This window comes from Nicotiana attenuata, chromosome 1 (genome assembly GCF_001879085.1).
Source record: "Nicotiana attenuata strain UT chromosome 1, NIATTr2, whole genome shotgun sequence".
Classification (NCBI taxonomy): Eukaryota; Viridiplantae; Streptophyta; class Magnoliopsida; order Solanales; family Solanaceae; genus Nicotiana; species Nicotiana attenuata.
Genome location: NC_031989.1, coordinates 4,910,934 through 4,923,461, shown reverse-complemented (window position 1 = coordinate 4,923,461; position 12,528 = coordinate 4,910,934). Strand labels below are relative to the sequence as shown.

At 38.1% G+C, this 12,528-nt stretch overlaps 1 protein-coding gene across 1 annotated transcript in view; it reads left to right on the top strand.

Annotated features, from left to right (window-relative positions):
• The window catches only part of LOC109227467 (ras-related protein Rab7), a 7,882-nt gene extending 5,851 nt beyond the window's left edge, over positions 1–2,031 (top strand). Inside the window, exons 4-7 of the mRNA XM_019392682.1 lie at positions 489–635; positions 1,053–1,133; positions 1,329–1,474; positions 1,659–2,031. Coding sequence (XP_019248227.1) covers positions 489–635; positions 1,053–1,133; positions 1,329–1,474; positions 1,659–1,725 — 441 coding nt within the window. The 3' untranslated portion in view covers positions 1,726–2,031. The remainder of the gene's footprint in view (positions 1–488; positions 636–1,052; positions 1,134–1,328; positions 1,475–1,658) is intronic.

Sequence of the window (12,528 nt, the reverse complement as noted above, 5' to 3'; positions counted from 1 at the left end):
CCTACGTAACCCCCCCCCCCCCCCAATTCATTTTTAAAAAAGGACTAAATTTGATATATGGTGTTTCTCTCATTTATCCAAGTAGTTCCTGTCTTTGTCCTTCATTTTGGTTCAATTCTGTCTGAGGATCCACTGCAGTGAAAAGGATGGTGTAAGCCTTGCAGTTTCTTTTTATTTCTAAGAAAAATCCAACCTGAGTATTCCGTGTGTGTCTAATCCAGTTCTTGCTTTGTCTGCAGTTCCTCTCTCTCGCTCTCCCTCTCTCTCTCTGATCTAGTCTTTGATTCATATAAATTTTGATGTCTGGTGAAATTGCTCAATGAGCTTTTAGCTAGAAAATGATGCCATAACTTCAAACATCTGCAGGTATTAGGTTTGGTACTGGGGAGAAGCAATGGGTGGATGTATTACCAATTTTTATGTTTTACTTACGGACAGGTCAACTTGGTCTGCTTCCTGCTCTAACATCGATTTTCTGGTGTGTCCAGATTTGGGATACAGCTGGCCAAGAGAGATTTCAAAGTCTTGGTGTTGCCTTCTACCGTGGGGCTGATTGCTGCGTCCTTGTGTATGATGTAAATTCAATGAAGTCATTTGAAAACTTAAACAATTGGAGAGAAGAGTTTCTAATTCAGGTATTACTTCTTTGTTTGCTTCTGCTGATTGTTCACCAGGTTTTCTTCTTTATTTGATTCTATTTTTACCTCCTTACGTTTAAACTGTTTTTAGCCCGCTTTGCCTCTGGCTGAGTGAAGAAATTATGAGCTTTTCCCTCAATCCTCATGGATCTTTTCATGAGTTGCTGATTTAGTGCTTCTCCCTTCTTTTGTTATCTTGCTGATTCTTATGAATCAGCCGCTTGTATTTGTTAGAGCCCATCAGTTTCCTGGTTTTTTAATCTTTTTGCCTAGAAATTACATGAAGATTGATGTTAAAAAATTATTATATTAGCTGTTTGGTATCTTAACCATTTATGAGCTATTTTTTCTCTTTAGACAACTACTCAGTAAATATGGAATGAATATTCTGATGGGTTAGGAATTTTGCTGCAGGCAAGCCCATCTGATCCAGAAAATTTTCCATTTGTTGTGCTGGGGAACAAAGTTGATATTGATGGTGGAAATAGTAGAGTGGTAAGTTCCTGATCCAACAAATTGTATATTGTGCCAAACCGCCTGTTTTTCGTTGCTTGTCTGTTGCTCTCAGCCTCTCACCCACTTTTTCAGTAAGCCTTCTATAGGGCTACTATAGTTCCATAGGGAGGACTAGTTCCATAGAGGTGTTATATTCTTCTCTTTCATGAAAGATGCTCGTCTGCTCTATTTTAGGTGTCTGAGAAAAAGGCTCGGGCCTGGTGCGCTTCAAAGGGTAACATTCCCTACTTTGAGACTTCAGCCAAGGAAGGCACCAATGTGGAAGAGGCTTTCCAATGCATTGCTAAAAATGCCCTGAAGAGTGGGGAGGAGGAAGAAATGTAAGTTGGAACATTATCTATACTAATTTTCTTTTTCACCGGTATCTACGTTAATTTACCATAAGATTCTAATATACTCGATGAAAATTAGCTTCAGTATAAGATATTTATTACCTTCATCATTATCATGATACTAATTTGCTTTTCACTCTTTTTTTTCTGCCGCAACTTTTGTACGGTGAAGATACTTGCCGGACACCCTTGATGTTGGCGCTAGCAGTCAGCCGAGGACAAGTGGATGCGAGTGTTAAACCAGTTCATCATTTTTGAGCTACTGATTATAGACTTGCGGCTGCAAAAATTTGGACTCCTTCAGCCCTCTGTTAATTGTTTGCGTTTTTTGTGGTGTGTTTTTCCCGGTAAATTATCAAGTTGTACCTGTATATTAGTTTTTGCAAGGGAAGATGGTTGGTTCCTTGGTGCTCGAACTCTGTTGGTGCTATTTATGTTAATTACTTTGGTGAACCTTCAAGATTTGATGGATGGATGTACGCATCTTTGATTAAAACTTTTGCTTGCTAATAATTGTAGAAGCCATATTCAGTTTTTTTTTGCTTTACCTTGCATTTGTATTGTTTACTAAGCATGTGCGTCACAACAAACGATGAAATAATTGGCATGGTAGCACAGTTTTAGCTAGCGTTTCGCCATAAAATTTCAAATTTGTTTTTAAAAATCTGATTTGGGTGAAGTTTAGTTTGAGATTAAAATGTGTTTGGACATTAGTTTTCAAAACATATTTAATTTTTTTTTAAAAAAAGCATGCCACATGACTTATACCTACAAGTTCTAAAAATTATCACAAATACCCAACTTTACCTTCATCAATAATATTCATTATATTATGGCAAACTGTCACGCCCCGAGCCTGGGGGCGGGACCGGCACCCAATGCCTCACCTATCCTTGCGTACCAACTTGCAACTAAGGGACTCTGAACCTATGACGTCATACTTTGGCCATGGGCCACATTGCAAGACAACTGCGAATGCTGACTAAATGTCAATATAAAGCTGGGCCGACAAGGCCGTCATAATTATTGCAGCTGACAAACCAACCAAATATACATACAAGGCCTACAAGCCCAACATATTACACTAGCTGACAGGATAATGTCTACAAGCCTCTACTGGTAGATAATACTGTGATCGAAACAGCTCCCCAACCTACTCATAACATATATACATATATACACAAGATATACATAAAGCTCTAGACCCGGCGACTCCGAAAAGCATGGAGCTTACCGATCAAGCTAAACTCGGGCAACACTTAATGAGGAGGTCTACCCGTCTGTCTATCTGAACCTGCACCATGAAATGCAGCGCTCCCAGAAAAGGGGCGTCAGTACGAAATAATGTACCGAGTATGTAAGGCAACATACTGAAAGCTGAAACTGAACTGATAATATAATAACTGCAAGTAGCTGAAAGTCAAAGATAATCTGTAGATGTGCTTACCTGCTGATACTGACTCAAACTCTCTCAATATAGTAAGTAAAATAGTTATCCGGCCTTATAAGGCTCGATATATATATATATATATATATATAAAACTGCTCTGCCGTAGTAGGCTCGCTCATAGGCGCTCGGCCATACTAGGCTCTGTATCTCGACCAACTGGGCTCGCTCATAGGCGCTCGGCCACAGTAGGCTCGGTATATATCTTACCATCTAATTAGAGGTTGCCCAATAGGGGCCTGCCCATTGATTATAGCTCGATGGTAATGAAAATACTTTAATACTGTATATATATACTTTCTGCTATCTTGACTGGAAGAAGGAAATACTCAATTGAATATGAAGTCCCGATAAAGAGAATATTATAACTTACAAACTAGCAAAATATACATAACTTGCGGGACTAGCAAAATATACGTAAATTCCGGGATATGAATTTTTCTTTATGCCTCGTCATCAAACTTGTGTTATGACGAGATCATGCAAAATAAAGGAAGAGCTTAGCCTTAACATACCTGAACCGATTCTCTTTGCGAAAATACGTAACGGAGGATCGAAGTAGGGAAGAATCCGTATGATATTCTTGAGAAAGATTGTACCGGGCCTTCTTTGAATTAGCATTTCACGTTGAACCGTGTAGTATTTCAGAGAAATCTCACGTTACCATTGCAAAATTTTGAGCTAGTAACATTAATTTGCAAAGGTGATGTATAAGACAATGACTAACGTCATTGATCTCATTCTTAAAAATGAATGAGAGAAGTAATGTTTCTGAATCTTATTCTTAACGTTATTGGTATATGACTAAGCCTTTCCAATGTGATGACTAAGCCAAAGCCCTATCAAGTGGCTTGTAAGAGTCATCAACCTTAAATTAAGTTGCTGCCACGTTTTGTATTTAAGCTTATCCACAATTTTAATTAAGGCAGAATACATCTGGAGACACTTAAAGTTGGCACCATCTTTCATTCAGACACCTAAACTGAAGGCTATTCCTATTGAGCATTTATACTACACTAAACTTGTTCCAATTAGACACATTTTTGAGAGAAGGGGCTGGCGATGGGGGTTAGAGAGGAGGGTGGTAGAGGATTTGATGGTGAGGAGGGGGAGCTTGGCGGCGGCTGGTTGTTTGGAGAAGGGGCTGGCGGCTGCTTTTTTGTGTGAAGAAGAAGGGTTGGTTCAAACTTTCGAGCTAAATCAATGGTGGAGGCACAACAATGGTGAAAGTGGAGGAGGCAATGGTGGAAATGGTTGTGGACATAAAGAAGAAGAAGAAGGAGGAGGAGGAGGAGGAGGAGGAGGAGGAGGAAATAAAAAAGACAAAAAATGAAAAAATCTATTTTTTGGGCTTTTCACGCGCCTATATTGGGTGAAACTCACTCTATGTGCCAACTCAGCAAGAAGTGCCTAATTGGAACAAATTTCATGTAATGTACGTGCTCATAAGGAACACCCCTAAGTTCAGGTGTCTAAATGAAAAATCGTGCCAACTATAAGTGTCTCCGTATGTATTCAGCCTTTAATTAGTTATCCACTAATTTCTTGATTAACTTGTTAATCTCCCACTAACCGATATTTAATCAATTACCCACATAATTAAGAATTATCTCAAATTACTTAGAATACTACTCACTTTTAACACACCTTATATACCTTACTATCATGGTCATGTGGTACCTTGTATGACACTAGTCCATAAATATCGGGTATTTATAGTCCGGACCGTATTTTATCTCAAAATGCCAAACTTCGACGAAATTCATTCTCATTGATTTTCTTACCCTCTCACCTTCACGAATTTACTTATCACTTGCTTGAAATAGCATAATACTTATAATTTCAAAGTAATCTCATTCCCAAACTTACGTCGATTAACTTACGACGAAACTTTAACGTACGAAAATGCGGGATGTAACATCTCATTTTTCGAGCCTGCATCAATTTATTTATGGCGTACTTCCGCATATAAAAATATGGGGTGTAACATCATTCCCCCCTTTGGAACATCCGTCCTCGAATGTTAACTGATGCACTTATCATTCTCATAACCCATAGCTCTGGTGAATACTTTGATACTCCTCTTGCCATCTAGGAAACTGTTCTGTGAATGAATCCCAAAGGCCAGGACATTTCCTCCTTTAGGCCTCTTTCTCGCACCACAACTCGTTGTCAGAATCCTTCTGATCTTGTAACTATTGCTACCTTTTATCATGCAGCTTGTACGACTTTGACTTTGTAAGTGCACCTATGCGACTCTTCTTTCCTTTTTCCTCCAGCTTTTAGCCAATATCTAGGCCTCACTTTGTAACCATGTATAGAGCTTAATAAGATGTTCCTCTGGGCATCTATAGGTATACTAAAGTTCTTCGCTCGGTACTTTGTCGAACTTACGAATATTGTTATATCTTATTTCATAGGCTCGATTATCTATCCGCATGACTTTAATGTATCTAAGTAGGTCATAATATACCATAACTTTTACCTTGATTTATCGTTACTGAGGTCTGCGACCACACTCCAGGTTACTCTCGTTGCTTATCTTATATGCATAAAGCTAAGTCTTTTAACGCTTCTTCATTTTTGCTCATTCTAAGACTGATGGCCTAATCTCATCTTGTACTTTGTATCTTTTACCCATACATTATCGATTCACCTTAATGTTGATCTAAATCTTCCATTAATAACTTGAAACTTCTTACGTAATACCTTGCCACTAGGGCTTATGTTGCATCGGGGAATATTTGAAGTGATTTCCATAATCGTATTTCATAGTATCTCGATGTGATTCACCTTATGGGGGTATTCTAATCTTTTACAATTCGTGAAATCCTCTTCCCCCTTTTTTTTTCTTCTTCAAATCATTACTCAAGCGAAGGCCCAAACGTCATCCTTTATTTATCACAATTACACTTTCATTCTGCTACCAGGGTAGGATCCCATCTCTTTTAAATTCTACTGTCTTAGACTCTTTTAAGTTCATTCCGGCTATATTGAGCTTTCCATAACTTAGAGGAACCATCAACTCCTTTGTTTTCACGGGCTTAATCCCGAGGACTTATCCATTTTTATCACCTTCTCACTTGCCTTCTTCATATCCTTACTCTTGTTTTTCTAAAACCTTGTCGTTCTATCATACTTTAGCTTGCGATTGATTCCCTTATGCTTTCCTGGAATATCAAGCGAGACATCGCATCGTCTCTAACTCTTCTTTTACTCTCTAATTAGACCTTTCGGTACTTAGAAACCATAGGCTGGAAGGTATGCTACCGACGATGCTGCTATCATTCCTGGATACTGAATCCCAGCGCTTCTAGTCCTTTACCTAAAGTATGGACCACTCTCATCCTTCTATACTTGAGTATTTCGTATGTTGTTCACCTTTACCTTACTTATTTTAAAATATCACCTCATATTCTTCTATCTCTCATTCATAACCTTCCTCCCACATAGGTATAAATCACATCCACCATTTGAAGCTCTATAATAATACTTGTACCTCTGGTGCCTATACAATCCGGTGTGAGCTCCATACTGAATTCTTATGAGGCTGGTATTTTTCTAACTGGCTTTATCGTAGAGCCTTTATAGAATATGGTTGTTCTGCTATCTCTCTTGCACCTCTAATATTAAGATTAATTCTGCAGTATTCTCAATCACGATTTCTATAATTTCTTGGGTCTAATAATCAGAATCCTGCTTTACTTCGTTGATGTAACTCTTTAATTTCCTCCTTCTTCTGATCGGCCTTAATGTCGGCTTAAGTTATCTCCCGATCTGGGGTTCATGGTATTAGTTATTCTATTTAGCCTTTCATGGGCGCTGAGGGATATGCATGATACAATCCTTTAACAATTTAATCCTTCGTTTATGACCTGTGCTCAATTCTTTCTTTTAACGTATACCCAAATCTTCTACGACCGTATATGCTACGTGTATAAAACTCTGAACGCTTAAGTGTGTTCGTAACGTAACCAACTATGGATCATTGATCGAATAATTTCTTTTCGCTCTATCTTAGCTTTCTTTAAACATAAGCTATTACTTTTCCTAGTCTTTCTGCTCCCTTGTTGCGTCCATACATAGCTTATCTTAATGCCCACATATGTCAGAGTTTTTGTGCAACTCATATGATCTTGAATATTACTTTTAATTTTTACTTCCCGTTCATTAGCCACGATAGGTGCCACTTTCCTTTGGAGTGCTTACAATGTTGTTGTGAGATTGTTGTTATAAGACCATTTGCACTTTAGGTCACTGAGTTTAGGGTGAAGCCTTCTTCCTCATTTTCCTTAGCTAGTCTTTCATTGTAGTACTTTAGGGAGGACCCTCTGACTCTTGTAAAGCTGCGAGCTTATTACATCGTATACCCGATGGAATTTTTGATGTTCTTCTGCGCCTCTAATTATCCGTAGTTACTTACCTCCACGCCCTTGTACTTGTAGGGTTGCTTCTGAACTGATATTTCGACTATCTTCCCAGTGGCATTCTCTTTTATTTTCGTAGTACTCATACGGTACCTTTTTAACTTCCCCAACTCTTATATGAATATATCTCAAGTATTACAATGTCATAACTGCGAGGCTGAATTCCCCATATTGGGGTTCCCTATGTTTATCTTGCATTGATCTGTTGATTTGTCTTTATCCTCTTGTCTAGGCATAACTGAGCTCTTCCTGAATCAACTACTCTACTCGTTGGCCCATTCTCATATCCATATTCCGCGTAATCTTTCTTGGGTTATTTTCTTGTCTTAACTTGCCTCACGTACTGGCTCCTTATCTACCAATAACATCCCGGGAAGGAACCCTTACTTTCCCCTTTTTTTTTGACGTCGTGCTTACATAACGTTCTGGAATCATAACATATTTGTAACATTTAGATAAGTGCAATCTCATCCCTTTCTTATTTTTGTCGCATTCTTCCTTTATCATTCCATATTCCCTCCTTTAGGGGGGTACTAAGACTTGAAGCCATGACGACTTGCCTATAGATATTTTTCCTCTTCATCTTTGGCATCCTTTCGCATCATCAATGACCCTTACTCACCTTGCGATATTCCTTCCGCACCAAGGATAACAAAATTCCTCACTCGTGGTGGTGACACTTAGTGTAACTGGCACATACAGTCCCTTAAGCTTAACTTTGCTCATATTGCTTGCTTTAGGGAAGCGTCTCCCTAAATGACCATTCTCTGAATTCAGCATAGGTCTTCTTCTGTTGTCCATTCTATTATTGCCGGAATGCAGTCTGAAATTCTCATGATGCTGACTATTATCAAATCACTCAGTTCCTAATTCATGTTTAGTTTAACTTGTTCACCAGTACATACTGATTTCTATTACTCTGGGGTCTAACTTTTCCTTCTATTAATCACGTTAGAGTCGCGAACTTATTTCTCGAAATGAGGATGTGACTGTATGGCCTATACTCTTTTGTTGTCTTAAGGCCCATCACCTCTCGTATCTTTCTTCATTTGACTATAGATTCTGCAACACTCTACTGTTGCCATCCATGTATCACATCTCACTCATAATGCTTCAATATCCATCTTCGTACTTCCCTGCTAATACTTCTATCACTTTATTCTGAAAATTTGAACAAAACATTCCTTTGCTTTTAGCTCCCCTTGCTCCATCCATTAGCTCTTCAAATTTCCAAACATTTTTTCTCTACAAGGGACGGGAGCCACACTAAGGTAATATTTACCCCTTTCGGGATTCCAGTGCACGCCTTTGTAGTACTCATATCTAGTCGTACCATTTTAGAGTTCACCATCTAGGTATCTCACAAGGAGATCCATTAGCACCTTTGTAATATCCTTCGGAAATGTCAACTAACACAAACCATCCATTCATCATTTTGGGTTACTCTAATCCCAGCCGGATCCTGCTATCCTGTCCTTCTCTTAAACCATATCCGTTAGCTCCCATAGAGCATGACTGAGATAGGTGTGGCCGATTGTACGTACATCTATTACTGTTGAAGGTAATTCAAAATGCTTATATCTCCCTTCCTGAATGGTAAATAATGATAATCTTTATTAACTGGGTACCTCGTACCCTTCTTCACCTTGCTTATTTTACTTGCTACAACTCGTATCTAACTTCCAATTCCAATATTCCATTTTACCGTAAGAGTGGATAAGTATTCTTTCCTAAAATCTCCTTATTAGGAACCGTACACCTTTTAGTACACGCATGATCTGCTGAAGACCTCTCATTTACCATCATAAACAAGATGCAAAATCGAGTTCCTCTAACTCAACACTTCCACAGCCATATCTCGTATCGATCGCCTTTCTGAATGTAGGCATCGTCTTATTACGAATAAAATAGAAGTTCGGAATTTGAATTCTTATAAGTGAGCTCTACCACACGATCTAGAGTAAGAAGAAAGAGTGACAGCCCTAGCCTCCTGCTTATAAGTGTGGTGCACAACACACCCATAAACAAGACTCTACTAGACACGGCTTGTAGACTCCCTAGAACAGAACTGCTCTAATACCACTTTTGTCACGCCCCGAACCTGGGGACGGGACCGGCATCCAGCGCCTCACCTATCCTTGCGTACCAACTTGCAACTAAGGGACTCTGAACATATGATGTCATACTTTGGCCATGGGCCATATTGCAAGACAACTGCGAATGCTGACTAAATATCAATATAAAGTTGGGCCGACAAGGCCGTCATAATTATTGCAGCTGACAAACCAACAAAATATACATACAAGGCCTACAAGCCCAACATATTACACTAGCTGACAGGATATGTCTACAAGCCTCTACTGGTAGATATACTGTGATCGGAACAGCTCCCCGACCTACTCATAACATATATACATATATACACAAGATATACATAAAGCTCTAGACCCGGCGAATCCAAAAGGCATGGAGCTTATCGATCAAGTTGAACTCGGGCAACACTTAATGAGGAGGTCTACCCGTCTATCTATCTGAACCTGCACCATGAAATGCAGCGCCCCCAGAAAAGGGACGCCAGTACGAAATAATATACCGAGTATGTAAGGCAACATACTGAAAGCTGAAACTGAACTAATAATATAATAACTGCAAGTAGCTGGAAGTAAAAGATAATTTGAAGATATGCTTACCTGCTGATAATGACTCAACTCTCTTAATATAGTAAATAAAATAGTTGTCCGGCCTTATAAGGCTCGGTATATATATATATATATATATATATATATATATATATATATATATATATATATATATATATATATAAAACTGCTCTGCCGTAGTTGGCTCGCTCATAGGCGCTCGGCCATACTAGGCTCTGTATCTCGACCAACTGGGCTCGCTCATAGGCGCTCGGCCACAGTAGGCTCGGTATATAACTTACCATCTAATCAGAGGTTGCCCAATAGGGGCCTGCCCATCGATTATAGCTCGATGGTAATGAAAATACTTTAATACTGTATATATATACTTTCTACTCTCTTGACTGGAAGAAGGAAATACTCAATTGAATATGAAGTCCCGATAAAGAGAATATTGTAACTTACAAACTAGCAAAATATACATAACTTGCGGGACTAGCAATATATACGTAAATTCCAGATATGAATTTTTCTTTATGCCTCGTCATCAAACTTGTGTTATGACGAGATCATGCAAAATGAAGGAAGAGCTTAGCCTTGACATACCTGAATCCATTCTCTTTGCGAAAACACATAACGGAGGATCGAAGTAGAGAAGAATCCGTATGATATTTTTGAGAAAGATTGTACCGGGTTTTCTTTGAATTAGCATTTCACGTTGAACCGTGTGGAATTTCAGAGAGATCTCACGTTACCATTGCAAAATTTTGAGCTAGTAACATTAATTTGCAAAGGTGATGTGTAAAACAACATTGATCTCATTCTTAAAAATGACTGAGAGAAGTAATGTTTCTGCATCTTATTCTTAACGTTATTGGTATATGACTAAGCCTTTCCAATGTGATGACTAAGCCAAAGCCCTATCAAGTGGCTTGTAAGAGTCATCAACCTTAAATTAAGTTGCTGCCACGTTTTGTATTTAAGCTTATCCACAATTTTAATTAATTATTCACTAATTTTTTGATTAACTTGTTAATCTCCCACTAACCAATATTTGATCGATTACCCACATAATTAAGAATTATCCCAAATTACTTAGAATACTATTCACTTTCAACACACCTTATACACCTTACTATCATAGTCATGTGGTACCTTGTATGACACTAGTCCATAATACCGGATATTTATAGTCCGGACCGTATTTATCTCAAAATGCCAAATTTCGACGAAATTCATTCTCATCGATTTGCTTACCCTCTCAACTTCACGAATTTACTTATCACTTGCTCGAAATAGCATAATACTTATAATCTCAAAATAATCTCATTCCCAAACTTACGTCGATTAACTTACGACGAAACTTTAACGTACGAAAATGCGCGATGTAACATCTCATTTTTCGAGCTTTCATCAATTTATTTATGGCGTACTTCCGCATATAAAAACATGGGGTGTAACACAAACCATAGTCTTAAATATAAATAAATTTGGTACAAAATAATCATTTTTATAATGAGCTACGTAATACACTATCATATGACCGAGAAGACGAAACAACATTGTTACAAAATAATAAATGGTGGGCTTTTTTACAAAGTACAAAAGTTTGAGGCAACTTTTAAAAAATATAATAGTAATATTTTGGGCCAAAACCAGCTCTTTGGGATTTGGATTTTTGGAATTTGCCAAAATATGGATAAAATTTATGAACAAACATGTATTTGCCAAAAAAAAACCAAATATATCTATGACCAAACGGGTCCTTAGGGACTTGAGATTACTGTGCGACCACGCCAAAAATTGTGTACCAATAACTAAATTCAGGCCCATCGCTGCGTGGAGACTCGGTACAACTAATAAGAGAGCAAAGGTGAGAAGTGATCCTAAAAACCAATCGCATTTTGAATAAAAATTCTCAATACCATTCGCCTAGAAGAAAAATCAAAATTGCATTTCATTATGATCTAGCGCATCAGCTGAAATTCCAGGATAATATTGATTTAAAACTAGTCTGCAAAAGCAAAAGATTAAACCTGCAAAGGACAGCATCTAAAGAGAACCCAACAGTGTTTAATGACGGGGCACAAACACTAACCGTAAGATTAGTACACTGGTTTTGTGGAAAACAATAGACACCAAGAGACACTGCCGCATTATGCATCCACTAAGAGACTCCAAGTTACATTCAAAAGCAGTTTTTAGAAGCAAGAAAGTTTGCAAATCATAATGCACTAGAATTGGAGAAAGGAAACGATGCACAGCAACCAAACATTCATCTTCACATTTAATTGAAGCAGCATCATATTGGCTATTAGAAGCCAAATCAGGAAGTTGCCGGGAGGTACGCAAAGAATGCCGCAGGTGAAAGAAAAAACAAAAACGAACACTTTACTTTCATATATAGAAGCATAAAGATCTCACATTTACAATACATTAACAGAGTATAATGCACTAGAAACCACTTATATTTCGCGGTCCAGTCTAATCTATTAACTTTGTTTTCCAGCAATAACAACTAGCAGATAT